The sequence below is a fragment of the Lipotes vexillifer genome, unplaced genomic scaffold, assembly GCF_000442215.2.
Source record: "Lipotes vexillifer unplaced genomic scaffold, Lipotes_vexillifer_v1.1 scaffold912, whole genome shotgun sequence".
NCBI lineage: Eukaryota > Metazoa > Chordata > Mammalia > Artiodactyla > Lipotidae > Lipotes > Lipotes vexillifer.
The window spans coordinates 943,925-962,862 of NW_006782931.1; the positions used below are offsets into that span (position 1 = coordinate 943,925).

The 18,938-nt window shown below is 41.5% G+C and overlaps 1 protein-coding gene across 1 annotated transcript in view; it reads left to right on the forward strand.

The window, feature by feature from the left end:
• The window catches only part of ADAMTSL1 (ADAMTS like 1), a 472,821-nt gene that overhangs the window by 412,508 nt on the left and 41,375 nt on the right, over positions 1-18,938 (forward strand). The window contains exon 24 of the mRNA XM_007455564.1: positions 17,959-18,171. Coding sequence (XP_007455626.1) covers positions 17,959-18,171 — 213 coding nt within the window. The remainder of the gene's footprint in view (positions 1-17,958; positions 18,172-18,938) is intronic.

An 18,938-nucleotide genomic window follows, 5' to 3' on the forward strand; every position in this document is an offset into this window, starting at 1 on the left:
GGGGGCGGGGGCGGGTTATTTCTTTTGCAAAGGCTCTGGCCCATAAACAGAGCCAAACCTAGGCTGAGTCCATGAAAGCATGTTGGCTCTGAGCTGCTGCTGGCTTTTGTTTTTTTCCCCCCAAACCTAACCTGGATATTTTCTAGCTTGTCTCGCCATTGGCTGGAGTGAGGGGGTTAGTCGGTTATATTACTTCCGGGAAGAGAATATTTATAGAGTCCACGGCTTTTACTCTGACACTGTCCTTCTCACAGCAGTAGCGCCTTGATTATAAGAGGGGAGTTCTAACTTAGAGCCCTCCTCGAAAGTATGGTATGGCCCAAGTATGATCCATGTTCTGGGGTTCATTCAAAGGCCATCTCATCAGTGGATTGAAACTCCTTCCTCAGCCCCCGGCAGCCTGCAGCCAGGCCTCCTCTGGCCATCCCTGTCTTCCCTCCTACAGGCCAGGTAGCACCTGCCAGCAGCCTGAGGGTAGATTCAACCAGGGACTTATAAACCCAGAAATCTGAAACTTTTAAAAAAAATTGCTGAGATGTCTTTAAAGGTGTGTTTTATGCCCAGAGCCTGCTGGCAGAGAAGGAACTCTGTGTATTATCCACTTGAGATAGCTTCAATCCCCATCAACACTACTGTGAATTTAACAAAATTGGACCAGTTTCCCAGAGCCCCCTCCCCGCAAGGTGGCCCAAGCAACTCTGGATAAGCACATGGCTCAGCACTGCCAGGCTCTTAACTGAGACCACGTAGTCATATTTTCACAGCCAATGAAACAGTATGTACATGCACATCCTAAGTAGCACCTCACCTCCGTTACCTCGAAGAGAGTTAACCAGGTCCTAAGGTTATGGATGAGGGCAGTGACCAAGCAATAAGCAAAAGGCATTTTGGAGAAGGCAAGGCCTTCATCAAGTCATAAATCTGGATGGAGCTACTTTTCATGCTGAGAAATATATCAAGTTCTTCCACCAGATGCCCAGGGAGATGGAGACATTGGCATGCCCCCTGCCAATGGAAACCCAAAGCTTGCCCTAGGGGTAAAAAAGACATTTGGGGAATGGAAAATGGGCTCGTGTTTTTTCCTTTTTTCCAGGAATGTTTTAACGTTAGTTTTCTTTGGGCAAATGTACACGGGAATAGTCTTGGCCTGGTTATTTGACCAGCTTATTGGGAGGTCCCAGAAATCAGAGTGAAAATTAAAGTCACTTGTCTTCTCCCACAGCCTTCTGGGGTCCAGCTGACAAATGGGGAGCGAGGAACGGAGTTTTTTCAGACATGAATTAATCATGTCTCTCAGCCTGCTGCCTGGTGCCAGCTCACGGTCATTCAGTGCTGCTTGAGAGACCAGCTCCGTCACCCAGTGGGGACACCAAACCTGAAAGGAGAGGGAGCCAGAAAATGCAGTGAGGCTGCTTCCCTACTCTGCAGCAGTCACCCCACAGTCTTAGAGTGAGGCCATACCTACCCTATACCACGTGCAGCATGGAGATCCTGCCATCAATGTTAAATGGCTGAGCGAGCGTTTTCCAGTTGTGCAAAATTAAATTAAGGAAAGGACTCCCAGACTGACTACACCAAGTGCCAAGTTTCATCCCAGCACACATCATTTTTATAGTAAGTTTTAACTCTGCAAAACAATACAGGATTATAATGGAAATGCTGACAGGCCTGGAGCCAGCTCGTGAAGTAATAATGCCACGTCTCTGATATTTCTACACAGCATGTCCTAATCTGCCACAGCTTTCTTCTCCGTTAAACAGCAGTTAAATAAGTGAAAGTCCCTAGAGCACTGCTTTTCCCTCCTCCTCTTTGAGGTGGTGTATCCCCATTTTCCAACCATCCTTCCTTGAGAACCTCTTTCAGTCCATTTATATCTTCCGCTCTGTAGAATCAATGTCTCAAGCTCAGCTGCCTTTTTCTGAGCTGTTTGGCTGAGAAGGGAGAAGAGAAGGGAGAATATGCAAGGCTGAACTCTTGCCTTCTGCTCATTAAGACTAAGAACTCATGAAAATAAACTCCGGATGTGTGACTCTCATAAGTGACAGGCAGCTAATGAAGGCCTGGGTTGGCTTGATCTATCCTACAAAGAAGCCCACAAATCAAGCTGCTTGCCTGTCTTTTAGCAGGACCAGAATTCCTGCTAACTTTCAGCCCTTCCACAAAAATATCCAGTGAGTAATGACCATCATGAGTTCAGAGCTTCTCTCTAGACAGGAGACTCAAAGGCAGCCCTATCCCACCGCCTTTAAATTCTTCCACGGAGGGTGCAAGGAAGTTGAGGTCAAGGGCCACCAGGCCTCCCGGTTTTCCATCCCCCTATTTCCCTCACCTGTTGAACTCAGGCTGTTTCCCTGAGCAAGGCTATTTTAGTGCCAGAAACTCATGTGAAATAGGAGACAATGGGGAAGAAAGTCAGTGAGGTCAATCTGACTTAATCAGGGATGTCAACTCATGGCAGGTGACAGCTAAACTGACTCCCAGCAGATATAATTTTGTATATAATTTGATTTCTTACTGCACGCATCTCCCCCATTCCAAACTTTTATCCCTCTCCAGTTAATGTGATTGAAAAAAAAAAAAAAAAAAAGTAGGTGAAACTAGGAGGAAAACCCTCACACATATGTGAATCCCACCTGGCTCTGGCTCAGTGTGGAGCCACAGTGGACCCAGGAATGGAGGTCTAAAGGCAATATTTTCTTTCGCTGGTTAAGAATAGTTGATAGGACTTCCCTGGTGGCGCAGTGGTTAAGAATCCACCTGCCAGTGCAGGGGACACGGGTTTGATCCCTGGTCCGGGAAGATCCCACATGCCGCGGAGCAGCTAAGCCCGTGCACCACAACTACTGAAGCCCGCGCGCCTAGAGCCCGTGCTCCGCAACAAGAGAAGCCACTGCGATGAGAAGCCCGTGCACCACAACGAAGAGTAGCCCCCGCTCACCGCAACTAGAGAAAAGCCTGCGCACAACAATGAAGACCCAATGCAGTCAAGAAAAACAACAACAAAACAAATTAATTAATTTAAAATAAAACAAAATTCTTAAAAAAAAAAAAAAAAAGAACAGTTGATAGAGAGGGGCTTTTTGCTGTCAGAACCCTCATGATCTAAGCCACCTTCCTAAGCACGGCTTCCCCCTCAGCCACCTACCCAACCCAAGACCTGTACTAATCGAGGTCTGAGTAGAGAGAGCACTATCGTTCCCTGGTGATGGACCGTTTCCTGGGGTGGCCGTTGAGTTTGGGAGGATGGAAATGGTCTGTGTTCACGTAGCTGGGAGGGAAACAGAAAAAGAGATGCCAGCCCCTGCAGGAAACACTGTTAATATGTTCATGGAAGCAAAGGGGAAGAGGTGTGGTTTATAATCGAGCCTCTCTAGAGGTGTGGAATGCCTTTGCACAGTTTTTGGTGTCCTTGCAAATGTCACCCAGAGAGACTGCTCACCTTCAAAGAATGATTAATACTTCTCTTACTTTAACAAATGAGAAATGTCCGTGACAGAAAGGAACCCCTGTGACAAGCCAGGTTTTCTCATTAGCAGTGAAACATGGATAATTATTCACTGGGAATATACACAGTGGGAATTCATGTTAGATTCCTTCTTTTGACTCTTGCTGCTGGCAAGCCTCAGAGGCCACTGTGTACACACAGACACGCACATAAATATGTACATAAAAGCACAGGGGCCTGCACTCCATGTGTGCTGAGGGGATACCAATTCTGAGTACAAAGGAAGTTTTTAAGAAGCTATGTGTTCAGTTAAAAGCACTGAAAGACAGATTTGTGATGAAAAAGGCAGATGACCTTCAATTTTGGGCATTCACTTTAGTTATAATTAGTTTACTTTGGTCTTTACTTTCCCTTTCCTATTGAAAGTAGACTTTCCTAAGCATTTTCTTTTTTCTTTTTTTGTTTTTGGCTGCGTTGGATCTTCGTTGCTGCACGTGGGCTTTCTCTAGTTGCGGTGCGCAGGCTTCTCATTGCAGTGGCTTCTCTTGTTGCGGAGCACGGGCTCTAGGTGCGCGGGCCTCAGTAGTCGCGGCATGCAGGCTCAGTAGTTGCGGCTCCTGGGCTCAGTAGTTGTGGCTCGCGGGCTCTAGAGTGCAGGCTCGTTAGTTGTGGTGAATGGGCTTAGTTGCTCCTCAGCATGTGGGATCTTCCCGGACCAGGGATCGAACCCGTGTCCCCTGCACTGGCAGGAGGATTCTTAACCACTGCCCCACCAGGGAAGTCCCCTAAGAGCATTTTCAACCCAAGAGGAGTAGTCACATATATTCTCTGTGGTCAGTGTCCAGATGTGAAGGGAGATACAGTAACCTATCTAGCAGATGGAGGCTGCCTCAGTAAGGAAAGAATATTTAGGATTGTCACAGTTAGGATATACATTCAGCAACCTACAGCAAAGACCCAAAATAACAGTCAACAAGAGAGGAATATATTCCTATCTTACATAGAAGTCCAGAAAAAGACATTCCAGGCATGGTGTGGCAAACTACCATGTCACCTAGGGACCCAGGCAAAAAATGTTTTAAATTCCTGCTGCGCTGCCATCCTGGAGTATTGCCCTCATCCACCTAAGCCAGGTGGTTTGCTCCACATACACATTCTCAATGGCAGGATGGAGGAAGGGGGAAGAAAGGCAAGTTCTTTTCTCTGAAAGCCATGTCCCAGGAGATATACATATCACTTTCCCTCTCATGTCACTGAATGGAATCACATGGCCCACACCTTATTTCAAGGGGTGATGGGAAATGTCTCTATTCCGGGCAGCTATGTACCTACGTAAAAATCAGGGGTTCATGTACACTAAGAAGGAGAGGGCAGATATGAGGGGATAACTAGCGGTTTCTGCCATACAAAGCAACCACACTAAAGTTGTTGCAGTCAAGGGTGACACAAGTATCAATACAAGGGAAAGTGATCTCTGACTTCAACAGAGCTAAATGAATGAAGGTGAACCTACCAGCATGAATTTTTTATATTGAAGTATAGTTGATTTACAATGTTGTGTTAATTACTGCTGTACAGCAAAGTGATTCAGTTATATCTGTATCTATATATACATTATTTTTTAATATATTCTTTTCCATTATGGTTTATCATAGGATATTGAATATAGTTCTCTGTGCTATCCAGTAGGACCTTGTTGTTTATCCATTCCATATATAAAAGCTTACATCTGCTATCCCTAACCCCCCACTGCATCCCTCCCCCAAGCCCCTCTCCCTTGGCAGCCACCAGCCTGTTCTCTATATCTGTGATTGTTTCTGTTTCATAGCTAGGTTCATCTGTGTCATATTTTAGATTCCACATATAAGTGATATCATATGGTAATTGTCTTTCTCTTTCTGACTTCACTTAGTATGGTAATCTCTAGTTGCATCCACATTGCTGCAAATGGCAATTTCATTCTTTTTCATGGCTGAAGAGTGTTCCATTGTATATATGTACCACATCTTCTTTATCCATTCATCTGTCGATGGACATTTAGGTTGTTTCCATGTCTTGGCTATTGTGAATAGTGCTGCTATGAACATAGGGGTGCCTGTATCTTTTTGAATTATAGTTTTTGTCTGGATATATGGCCAGGAGTGGGATTGCTAGATCACATGGTAACTCTATTTTTAGCTTTCTGAGGAACCTCCATACTGTTTTCCACAGTGACTGCACCAACTTACATTCCCACCAACCATGTAAGAGGGTTCCCTTTTCTTCACATCCTCTCCAGCATTTTGTTATTTGTAGACTTTTTAATAATGGCCATTCTGACCAGTGTGAGGTGGTACCTCATTGTAGTTTTGATTTGCATTCTCTAATAATTAGCATTGTTGAGCATCTTTTCATGTGCCTATTGGCCATCTGAAATGTCTATTTGGGTCTTCTGACCATTTTTGGATAGGGTTGTTTGTTTTCTCGTTGTTGAGTTGTATGAGCTCTTCATATATTTTGGAAATTAGGGCCTTGTTGGACACATCTTTTGCAAATATTTTCTCCCATTCTGTAGGTTGTCTTTCCATTTTGTTTATGGTTTCCTTTGCTGTGCAAAAGATTGTAAGTTTGATTAGGTGCCGTTTGTTTACTTTTGTTTTTATTTCTACTGCCTTGGGATACTGACCTAAGAAAACATTTGCACAATTTATGTCAGAGAATGTTTTGCCTATGTTCTCTTCTAAGAGTTTTATGGTGTCATGTCTTATGTTTAAGTCTTTAAGGCATTTTGAGTTTATTTTTGTGTATGGTGAGAGGGTGTGTTCTAACTTCATTGATTTACACGTGGCTGTCCAACTTTCCCAACAGCACTTGCTAAAGAGCCTGTTTTGGTTTTTTTTTTTCCTGTTGTATATTCTTGCCTCCTTTGTTGAAGACTAATCGACCATAGGTGTGTGCGTATATTTCTGGGCTCTCTATTCTGTTCCATTGATCCATCTGTCTGTTTTTGTGCCAATACCACGCTGTTTTGATTACTGTAGCTTTGCAGTATTGTCTGAAGTCTGGAAGGGTTATGCCTCCTGCTTTGTTCTTTTGCTTCAGGATTGCTTTAGCGATTCTACCAGCAGGAATTTTTAAGTTGGGCAGGTTATAAAATATTTGAGGAAACATCTGCAAATAGCAGGCTGGAACAGCAATTTTTAAAAATTTGTTAAAAGTTTAAAGAAGAAGCATAAAGCTGAATAAACAGAATATGTGAAAAGCAATTTTTTTGGACACTGAGTCATTTCTGATGATCAATAATTTCATGTTTTTTCCCTTCTTTATTATGGGTAATTTCACATATATACAGAGTAAACAGAGCAGCATAAAGAACCCCGTGCACTCATCACCCAGCTTCAAAAAACAACTTCCTGCCATTCCTATTTTATTTGTACTTCCACCTACTTCCCACCCCCATCCCTACTCAAATATTCTTTTAGGTAAAATTTACAATTATTAAAATGCACAAATTTTAGCCAATTTTGGCAGATATACCCATGTAACCACATCCTTGGCTAACATATGTTTGACCACTTGATTTTTTTTTTTCTCAGTCTTTTTCTCTCTTTGCTTCACTCTGGCTAATTTCTATTACTACATCTTTAATATCACAAATCTTTTTTCTATAGTATTTAATCTTCTATTAATCCTATTAGTGAATTTTTCATTTTGTAAAATGTTTCATTTTTAGAAGTGCATTTGATTCTGTTTATAACTTCCACTTTCTTACTACGTACGTGTTTTCCTTTAAATATTTAACTTATTTTTAATACCCTGTTTTAATATCCTTGTCTATTAATCCCATCATCCCTATCATTTCTAGATATGTTTCCACTGACCGATTTTTGTCTTTGTTATGGGTCATATTTTCCTGCTTCTTGACTTAACAAGTAATATTTGATTGAAAGCTAAACAATGTAAATTTTATATCATTCAGTGTTTGGATTTTGTTGTCTTCTTCTAGTGATAGTTGGATTTTCTTCTCTTAAGCAGTTAAGTTATTCAAAGTTTAATTCGATCTTTTTGAAGTTTGTTCTTAAGTTGATTAGAGCAGGTCTATAGTGACCTTTACCCTAGGGCTCCTCAGGAGTCTCTACTGAGTTCCTCTGATGATGAACAAGGACGTTGCACTCTGGCTGGTCAGAACTTGAAGCCCTTCTAGCCCTACTTGAGCTTTGGGAAATAGTAAACTCACAGCTCCCTGACTGATCTTTGGTCAATCTTGTAGAGTTTCACTCTATGCATGTACATCTTCATCTGGGCAAAGACTCAAGAGGAATTTATGCATATTTCTTGGGCCCTTTTTCTACATAACACCCTCATTTCCAGAATTCTGCTCAACTTCCGGCTGCCTCAACCTCACTGACCTCTGTTCTTTGTCTCATTAATTAGTCCAGACTGTCATGCTCTGCTTGGGATAGTCTTCTGATATGGGTTGAATTGTGTCCCCCCAAAAGGTTGCTGAAATCTCTCATCTTCAGTACCTGTGAATGTGACCTTATTGGGAAACAGAGTCTTTGCAGATGATCAAGTTAAGATCAGGTCATTAGGATGGGCCCTAATCTAATTTACTGGTGTCATTATAAAAAGGAGAAAGTTGGACACAGAGATAGGCATGCACTCAAGGAAGAACTCCACATGAACATGAAAGCAGAGATTTGAGTAATGCATCTACAAGCCAAGGAACACCAAAGATTGCCGGGAAACCACTAGAAGCTAGAATAGATAAAACAGACTGTCCCTCACAGCCCTCAGAAGGAGCTAACACTGTTGACACTTTGATCTCAAACTTCTAGACTCCAGAACTGTGAGACAATAAATTTTTGTCACTTAAGTCAACCAGTCCGTGGTACTTTGTTCTGGCAACCTAGGAAACTAATACATCCTCCCTACTTTACAGCTCAGAATGTACCTCCAGGCAGGAAGGCAGAGAATTCACCAAGCTCACCTAATCTATTTCTCTTCTTTCAGGGATCACAGCCCTCTACTGTCTGTTATCTAATGTCTGAAAACAGCCATTTCATACATTTCTGTCCAGTTTTCTAGTTATTTACGGCAAGAGAGTAAACCCAGTCCTTATTACTCCATCATGGCTTTCAAGATTTTTTTTTTTAATCTGCTAATTTCATCACTTTGCGTATGATGTTCCTAGGTGGTTTGTTAACCTTATTGAAACTTTATGGTTTTCTCAAAATTTGGGAGATTTGATCGTTTTATTTCTTCTACTATGTTTCTGTCTAATTTTCTTCTTTCCATATTGGGCTCCAATTACCCATATATTAAACTTTTTCCCACAGGTCCATGGAGCTCTGTTTATTTTCCTTCAGTCTTTTTTCCCTCTGTTCTTCACACTGGATAATTTCTGCTGAACTATCTTCAAGTTCACTGACCCTTTCTCCTGTCATCTCCAATTTTCTGTTAGGCCCATCTAGTGAATTTTTCCTTTCATTTTTTGCACATTTCAGCTCTAGAATTTGTTTTCATAGTTTCTACTTCTCTAGTGAGATACTCCATCTTTTCATTTATTATGAGTAGACTTTCCTCTAACTCCTTAAACATTTATATAGCTGCTTTAAAGTCACTGTCCATTCATTACAACACTTGCATCATCTCAGGACTGGTTTCTGTTGACTGCTGTTTCTATTAAGTATGGATCCCAGATGCATCATCTCAGGACTGGTTTCTGTTGACTGCTGTTTCTATTAAGTATGGATCACATTTTTTTCTTATCTAGTGTTTCTTAATTGTATTGGGTTGGCAAAAAAAGTGCCTTCGGTTTTTAAGTAAAAACAGAAGACACTTTTTTCATTTTCACCAAGAACTTTATTGAACAACATATTCACCCTTCTGTTCCACTACCTTCTGCCGTTTTTCAAGCAACTTCATAATTCCATCTTCCCAAAATTGTTTATCTTTTTGAGCAAAGAACTGTTCCAGGTGCCTTTTACAGTCTTCCAGGGAATTGAAAATTTTCCATTAAGAGAATTTTGTAAAGACCTAAAGAAATCGAAATCCGAAGCTGCAGTGTCTGGTGAATATGGTGGATAAATCAGAACTTCCCAGGCAAGCTGTAACAGGTTTTGCCTGGTCAGCAAAGAAACATGCAGTCTTGCATTATCCTGATGGAAGACTATGTGCTTTCTGTTGACTAGTTCTGGACGCTTTTCATCGAGTGCTGCTTTCAGTTGGTCTAACTGGGAGCAGTACTTGTTGGAAATAATTGTTTGGTTTTCCGGAAGGAGCTCATAATAGAGGACTCCCTTCCAACCCCACCATATACACAACATCACCTTCTTTGGATGAAGGTGTGGTTGGTGGTGGTTCATTTTGCTTGCCCCATGATCTCTTCCGTTCCATATTATTGTACAGCATCCACTTTTCATCACCCATCACAATTTGTTTTAAAAATAGAACGTTTTCGTTACGTTTCAGCAGAGAATCGCATGCGGAAATACGGTCAAGGAGGTTTTTTTCCGCTTAACTTAACGTGGAACCCAAACATCAAAGCGATTAACATAACCGAGCTGGTGCAAATGATTTTCAGTACTTGATTTGGATATTTTGAGTATGTCGGCTATCTCCCTCGTGGTATAACACTGATTGTTCTCAATTCATGTCTCTACTTGATCGCTGTCAAATTCAGCTGGTCCACCCAACCGTGGAGCATCGTCCAGCGAGAAATCTCCAGCATGAAACTTCACAAACCACTTTTGACATGTATAATCAGTCACAGCACCTTCTCCGTACACTGCACAAATCTTTTTGTGCGTTTCAGTTGCATTTTTACCTTTCTTGAAATAATAAAGCAAAATATACCAAAAATGTTGCTTTTTTTCTTCTATCTTCAGTATTAAAATGGCTACACAAAAATTCACCAATTTTGATAAGACTTTTTTTAAAATGCACGCTGATATGACAGCTGTCACATACAATCTAACAAATTTGTACTGAATGAAGTTAAAGACAACTAAGTGCTACTAGAGCCATCTAATGGGAAAAAACAATCGAACATTTTGTCCAACCCAGTATAATGAAAATTATAGATGATATACTAGAGAGACTCTGCATTCTGTTATGGTCCTATGAAGAGTGTTTGGTTTTGTTCTAAAAGGCAGTTAATTTGGCTGGGCTCAAATTCCAACTTCTGTCTTCCCTGCAGTGGGCACCGACTGAATTCTCCACTCTATTGTCAGCCTCTAGCTGCTGCTCTTTTGCTGGGTTCCTCTGGGGTCTGCTAAAAAGAATTTGGACAGGACTTATATAGATTTTAAGGTTTATCTTAAAGGATTTCCCCCCTTAACTTTCCAGCTATTCTAACAGCCCCCAGACACTGTCCTCTGACATCTCAAGACAATGAAGCTATACATTTTCCAGCAATCTGGGCCATCTGGGGATTGAGGAATTTCCTCAGGCAAAAAGCCACTAGGTAGCAAATCACACCTGTTGCAGTTCCTGGGTTTCTAGGACGACTCCCCTCCTTCTCTTTCTGCCACTGCTTTTGGTCACTCTTCAGTGCTTTCCAGGAGTTGTTGTTTCGTGTATTTTGTTGTTGTTGTTGCTGTTGTTTAAACTTTAAGACTAGTCCAACCTAGTTATTCACCATTACTGGATGCTAGAATCCCTAGTCAAGTTGTGTTGAGAGTTTTCTGGCCAAGATCTACTCTGTTCCTTTTTTTGCAACATTTAAAGCATTCTCATTCACGCTCTTCTCTAATCCTTTATCTTCTTAATAACACAGTTGGTGGTACACTTCTAAAGATTCAAGACCCAGAGGTAAATTCTCTCTTAAATTAAAGAAAGAAATATGTGAACATAGCATTGAATGGTATGTTCTGATTATACAGAACACTTTTATTTCCAATTCCACTAACTTGAAATTTCTGATCATTCACACGGGAGATGGAATGAAGTTCACCTTTATATTACCTGGGCACAGGGGGTGGAAGGTGGTTGTGGAAAGAATATGTTTGGTTAGTTATTTTCGTTAAAAAAAAAAATGAAACCATTCATTCATTCCACAAATTCTTATATAAATCAATTATCTGCTAACAAGCTGTTTGTTTAATCCCTTTCCTTTCTGGAGTCTCATGACATCACGTGGTCTCAATTTTTCTCCTATCCCACAGAGCCCTTTAATACCTCCTATTTCTTCTTCAATCACTGAATGTTAGAATTCTCCCACTGTCTTGTCCTGTGACCTGACCTCTTTTCATTGAAGACTCCTTCCACAAATCTATGAGACTGGTTCCCAAAATCTGTCTCCAGTTCTTACCGCTAACTAACTTCCATTTTTATCTTTATCATCTCAATGGATTTTTCCATCCTTGGGTTCTGTCACAACCTTTAAAGTCAATATGCTTACAACTAAACTTATTTATCTCTAGGGGTAGAAATAAGGAATAGCTTCTCTTCCTGATTTACCTACTTCTGTTAACAATCCCACTAGTGTTCCAGTCTCTTTAGCTCCTCTTCTTTGTCTCTACCCCCATCCTCCTCATATCCTGTTAGAGCTACTTTTGCAAATGCGTCTCATTTCTTGTCACCTCTGAACTGATATCCTAGCTTCTCCTTTCTCTCAAGCCAGTGCATCTTGGAAAGATCCACCTTACTGATTCTTCTAAAGCCAACCTAGATCACCCCCTGGTCTTCAGAAACCTGCAGGGGCTCCCAAAAGACCAGATTCTGGCCTTCAAGATCCTCCCCATTGTACCTCTCACCCACCATGCCAGCATCATCTATGTCCTCCATGTTCCAGTCAAGTCAACCAGTCATTTCTCAAAGACACATCACCAGTTTTTTCATCTTTTCACCTTTGCTCATACTGTATCTTCTAGACTGCCCTCCTCTTCTACTATCTCTGCTTTTCTTAACCCTAAATAACCTCCCTATATAACTTCTCTTCCAGGAGCCCTTCATTGGCACAATGCAAGTTCACGACATATTGACCTAAACAATATAGATTGACTAAGTCTACTTTGCCCTATCTGGGAAGAAGAGAAGTGAGAATGATGAATTTGAGATGATGCTGAGAAAGCTTGGAACCTAAAAGCACCTTAAAAAGCATCTAATTCACTGGTTACCAATAAAAGAATCTTCTTATGCAGAAGCCTGATATGTAATTCTGCTATGAGTGAAATGGGAATGGAGACCCCAAAGCCCCATCTATGCAGATTCCCTATCAAGGTTCCCCACCCTCCTCCCCCATACCTCTGCAAAACCTTAGGGCCCCAAGGAACATCAATTTGCAAAGTATTGATTAAATCAAAAGCTCTCATTTATAGATTAGAAAACAGAAGCCAAAGAGCCCTATCAAAATCTAGAGTTCTCCTTGAGAGTCATGTATCTGTGTAACTGCATTTGAAAGTAATATAACTGCTTTTCCTTTAAAAACTTTCTACAAAACAGATCTTTCACCCCGATAGGTTTCAGAGTGAGAGGGATTACTATGAAGGCAGCCTCTCAAAGACTCAAAGTCTTAGTCACTGCTACTCAAGAGTCTTTCTCAAATTGAGTTTCAAGAACTCCATATCCATGGCAGCTCTCATGCCTCAACTAGGATCACCAAGCTAGAAGACCCTGGAAATATATCCAAGATGCAAGACCCCGATGGGCTAAGAGAGGTGTCCTGGCTGTTCACTCTGGCCTCTGATTCCAGGAAAGAGGAAGGATTTTGAATGTAATTGTTATGTAAATGTACTACTTATTTAGCTAAGATTTCTGGATCCTAGATACGTAACTTTATCAGCCATAGAAAATAGCCTGTGGCTGCTACCACTCCTCTTCCTGCCTAAATAGTCTCTCAGAAAATCAGTCCCAATGGAGTTGGGGGAAAAAAAGACTAGAGCTAAATATGAGAGATTCTCTGGCCAAGTATCTCCTGTTTCCTTGGGAATAGCAAGGTTCTTATTTTTCAATTTGGAATCTAGTCAGCCTCACCGCGCTCCATGCACACTGACCAAATGAAAGGATTCATGGAGCCAGCATCTCAACAGCATATGGCACCTCTTTTTCTTTAAAGCAGATGTGATAGGAAGACATATATCTGTCTGTTTCAGTAAGTCTGAAAAGCTGTACTTGTTTCAAGCTTCACTTTTGGAATCATGCTATTTGCCTAAACAAACGTACAGCTTTCCTGCCTCTTATTAGAAAATGAAACCAACGTCTCACTCCAGGCAACATTTTTGGGCTGGAGGGAGTGGGTGCTGCTGGTCTCTGGAGGTCCCCAGTGGACTGATTTCTATACAGCTCTCCCCAAGACCATTCTCACACCCACTTCATGACGGGAGTACAGTGACACCACCATGGACCTCATGGCATATAGATGCCTAGATGCCACCAGAAGCATGTGGGGAGCCTGCTCCTTCGGAGTACCTGAGTGAGAAGATCCAGGTCAGGTGAGAGCTGGGTCAGTATACAGGTAGAAACTCCACCCTACTGGAAGCCTTGGATCCATGGCTCAAGGAGCTCTGGAAGCCCCTACTCCCTAAAGGGATCAGCTACCTCACCCCACCCCTGAAAAAAATGAGGTTCTGCATTAAAATAAATGCAAGACTCAGTGGCTAAAACATCAATCATTTATTCTTACTGCTCTTACTTAGTTCAGCTGATCTAAACTGGGCTTGGCTGGAGTGACTTGGCTGTTCTCCACATTTCTCTAATCCTCCCCTTGAGATCATCAGGCCAGTCGAGGCATGTTCTTCTTTAGTGATGGCAAAGGCATAAGAGCACAAGCAAAAACTCGCCAGGTCTCTTGAGGTCTAGGATTGAAATTGGTACCCAGTGCAGCTTTTGCCTCATTTCTTTCAGTATGGCAAAATATACATAACGTGAAACTTACTATCTTAACCATTTTTAAGTGTACCGTTCAGTGGCACTAATTACCTTCTCACTGTTGTACAACTTCACACTATCCATGTCCAGAACATATCCATGTTTCATCCCAAACTGAAACTCATACCATTAAATAATAATAATACTCCATTCCCTCCTTCTGCCAGCCCCTGGTAATTACTATTCCATTTTCGGCTTCTACAAATTTGACTACTCTAGGTATCTCATATAAGGGGAATCATACAATATTTGTCCTTTTGTGTCTGGCTTCCTTCACTTAAATTAATGTTTTCAAGTTTAATCCATGTTGTCATATGTATCAGAATTTTATTCCCTTTTTAAGGCTGAATAATAGTCATCATATATATTTATCACATCTCATCTATCCATTCATCTATTGATGGAACTCTGGGTTGTCTCCACCTTTTGGCTATTGTGAATAATGCTGCCATAAACATTGGTGTACAAATATCTATTCAAGTCCTGCTTTCAGATCTTTTGCGTATACAGCCAGAAGTGGAGTTGCTAGATCATACAGTAATTCTAATGTTTAGTTTTCCTTTAGGGACCTCAATATTGTTTTCCACAGTTGCTGCACCATTTTACATTTCCACCAACAATACACAAGTGTTGTAATTTTCCCACATCTTCACCAATTCTAGTTAATTTTTTTTCTTTTTTTTTCTTTTAATAATAGCCATCCTAATGGATATAAAGTGGTATCTCATTGGTTCTGATTTGCATTTCTATAACAATTAGTGATGTGGAACATCTTTTCCTGTGCTTGTTAATCATTTGCATATCTTTGAGAAATGTCTGTTCGAGTGTTTTGCTCATTTTTAAATTGGTTGGTGGTTTTTGTTGTTGAGTGGTAGGAATTTTTCTATATTCTGGATATTAATCTCTTATCAGATCTATGACTTGTAAATATTTTCTCCCATTGTGTGGGCTGCCTTTTCACTCTGTTGTTAGTGTCCTGTGATACACAAAAGCTTTTAATTTTGATGATGCCAGTATATCTAATTTTTCACCTGTGCTTTTAGTGTCATATCCAAGAAATCATTGCCAAATCCAATATTATGAAACTTTTCCCCTGCGTTTTCTTCTGAGAGTTTTATACTTTGTTTTTGCGGTACGTGGGCCTCTCACTGTTGTGGCCTCTCCCGTTGCGGAGCACAGGCTCCGGACGCGCAGGCCCAGCGGCCACGGCTCACGGGCCCAGCCGCTCCACGGCATGTGGGATCTTCCCGGACCGGGGCACGAACCCGTGTCCCCTGCATCGGCAGGCGGACTGTCAACCACTGCACCACCAGGGAAGCCCAAGTTTTATACTTTTAACTCTTATGTTTAGGTCCTTAATCCATTTTGAGTTAATTTTTGTGTATGGTTTAATGTAAGGATCCAACATCATTTTCTGCATGTAGGAATCCAGTTTTCCCAGTACCATCTCTTGAAGAGACTATCCTTTCCACATTGAATGGTCTTGGCACCCATGTTGAAAATTGACTATATACATAAGAGCTTATTTCTGGGTTCTCTATCTATTTCATTGGTCTATATGTCTGTCTTTATTCCAGTTCCACACTGTTTTGATTACTGTAACTTTGTAATAAGTTTTGAAACCAGGAAGTATGAGACCTCTAACTTTGCTGTTCTTTTTCAAGATTGTTTTGGCTATTCAGGGTCCCTTGAGATTCCATATGAATTTTAAGATGATTTTTTCTACTTATGCAAAAACAATTTTTTTAAGTCATTGGGATTTTGAGAGGGATTGAATTGGGTTTGCTTTGGGGAGTATTGACACCTTAACAAAATTGTCTTCCAACCCATGAACGTGAGATATCTTTTCATTCATTTATGTTTTTAATTTCTTTTTTTAGCAATGTTTTATAGTTTTCAGTGTACAAGTCTTTTGCCTCCTTGGTTTAGTTTATTCTTAAGTATTTTATTCTTTTTGATACTCAGGTAAATGGAATTGTTTTCTTAATTTCCTTTTCAGATTGTTCCTTGTTAGTGTTTGTTAGTGGCCAGAGTAGTCACATGGCCAAACCTAAAGTAAGGAGGTGGGGAAGTAAAGCCCACCCATCATGGGACAGCCCTGTAAAGTTACATGGCAGAGTGAGTCCACACAGCGAGAAGTGAAAACTCGGGTCCTATGACATGATATTCCGTACTGAAATTTTGAGGGTCAACTTCAGCATTGTTTTTCCAGGGTCCTTCTTCAAAGTAGTCTGTTCCCACCTCTTCAACCTGTACAACCACAGTGAAAATGTAAAAAGGCAAGGGAATGAAGGGAGTACGCAGACAAAGGAAGGAGGTATCAAGATGCCTAAGTAAATTGTTGGCGTCTAACCAGACAAGCAGTAGGTACGGGAGAAAGAACACAAGACAGTGAGTCAGACAGAAGATCTGCCCCCCTTGATCTTGGGAAGGTCTCTTAACATCTCTGGGCCTCAGTTTTCTCCTCTGGCAGTAAGCTAGATCATCTCTTAAAGACCTTTCCTGTGTTAACGCTGCCATACTATAAAAATTCTAACGGTGCTGCCCCCAGAACACAGAACAACGTTAGAAAATCCATTCTCTGTACAGATCCATAGGCACACACATCCATGCAGGTGACCATCTGTGTGTCTCACTGATCTCATCTTCTGCCTTACATCTCAGTTTTATTAGTGTACTTTTCTGCATCCCATACCAGCTGGGATCTCCTTGCAAGGGAGAAGATAGTCTTAACTAGCTTTACTGTCCCCAGAACACTAGGCACCAAATAGATATTTTTTAACTGAACTGAGAGAAATCCTGCACTATCTTTAATTTTGAATGATTTACCTTGCATTTTAAACCTCCTAATAAATCTCCTCTGGACGCTAAGTTTCTGGGGTCACAACAGCAAATTCAACAAGTACGAATTTAGAGGTAATGAGTTTTCTCTCACAGTTGCAATCAGTTTATTTTTACTAATTCTATGCTACAAAGGCTTGAGTAGACACCGTATCTCAGTTTAATATTTTGGAATTTTAATGTATCAAAATAGGCTCAATGACTATGTAATAAGTGTAACATTGTACATGTCCAGTGCAGGCTTGGTTGTCAGAAGAGCTGTCAGAAGGCCAAGGTTCTTGACCTATAGAGAAATGAGATCAGCGTTTAAAATTGTTTTCCTACCCTCTGTTGAAAATTTTTGGCTTGAAAATCGCAGAGTAAAATGGAGGCAGACGTTAGACATTTACCAATTAAAGTTTGATTCCTATTACTGTATAGTATGTGGGGGGTTTTTTTCCCCCAACTCATTGCATTTGAAGAAGTGATTTCTTTCAGTATAAAACTGGCATAGGAACTAATTAACTTGAGAAAATGTCCAATGAGTAAATCTTAATTGCTTCATTTTTTTTAAAGTTATTACAGGGACATAGACAAAAATAGGTACTTTGTGTTCCCCAGGAATTTTTACTTTAATTGAATGAGTAACAGTCACCCTCCAAGCATCCAGAGAATAGAAACATCTCCCATTTGCTTGGGAATGGGAAACATAAGAAAAATGCTATGGGGAAGCCACATCAAATGAATGGCCTCAAAACCCACGGAAACAGTCAAACAGCTCATCAGGAATGTGTCCTTATTGGCTTTATCCATGGCTTACTTCTCCTCACCTCTCCTTCCAGGCTGCCCCATCAAAGGCCACCCTACTCCCAATATCACCTGGTTCCATGGTGACCAGCCAGTTGCCAATAGCACAGGACTGACGCATCATATCTTGGCAGCTGGACGGATTCTCCAGGTTGCAAATCTTAGTGGCGGGGCTCAAGGGGAATTCAGCTGCCTTGCTCAGAATGAGGCGGGAATGCTCGTCCAGAAGGCCTCTTTAGTGATCCAAGGTAAGAAACCCTTCAGGCGCTGGGTGCCAGGCTTGTTTCTTGAAGGAGAGAGTCTACTTGGAAATCTAATTCTCCAGCAGAACAAAGTGATTTCTGATCTCCAGTGGTTCTTAGAACATGAAAATGGAAGCCCAACCGTGTTGCCATATGGTGAGGCTCTTCAGAAAAGCCACCCACCCCCATCTCAGCAGAACCCGGAAAAGTCAGTGCTGCTTTCATAGATGCGCCCTTCTGCTCATCATGTTACTGCTGCTCAGGACCAAGGAGATACCGCCATATAGCAAAGCAAATGTGTTTCCTTTATGCTGGTTTAACTAGTAAAGAGCACACACACCCACTCGCAAAGTTGCCTACTAAGAAAATACAAGTTTTCTCTGTTGAGCTGGTTTAAAATTACCTCTTGAGGTGAACTACGTGGTTACTGCCCCTGCCTCGGAGAACCAGGGCTGGTGCCAGGACCGCTGATCATCCAGAAAAGTCTCCAGCTGCAGTCACACGCCAAGTGCTTTCCTGGCACCTTCTCTGTGGCCTGTCCACGAGCAGACTGAGGAGTCTGTGTGGCTCATGCATTCACCTTCCAGGCACTTGGGCAGGTCAGAGAGCCCTTGGGTGGGGCCTGGCATTCACGGCCCCAAGAAAGGGCTGTGAATGAGCCCAAAACAGTGGGAAAGGAGCCCAGACTGGCCTTGTTATAGAAACTACGTGAGGCTTTTGAGTTTTCCATAGACTGGTGTTCTACCTGTGGCCTATGTGTGATACTTGTAGGG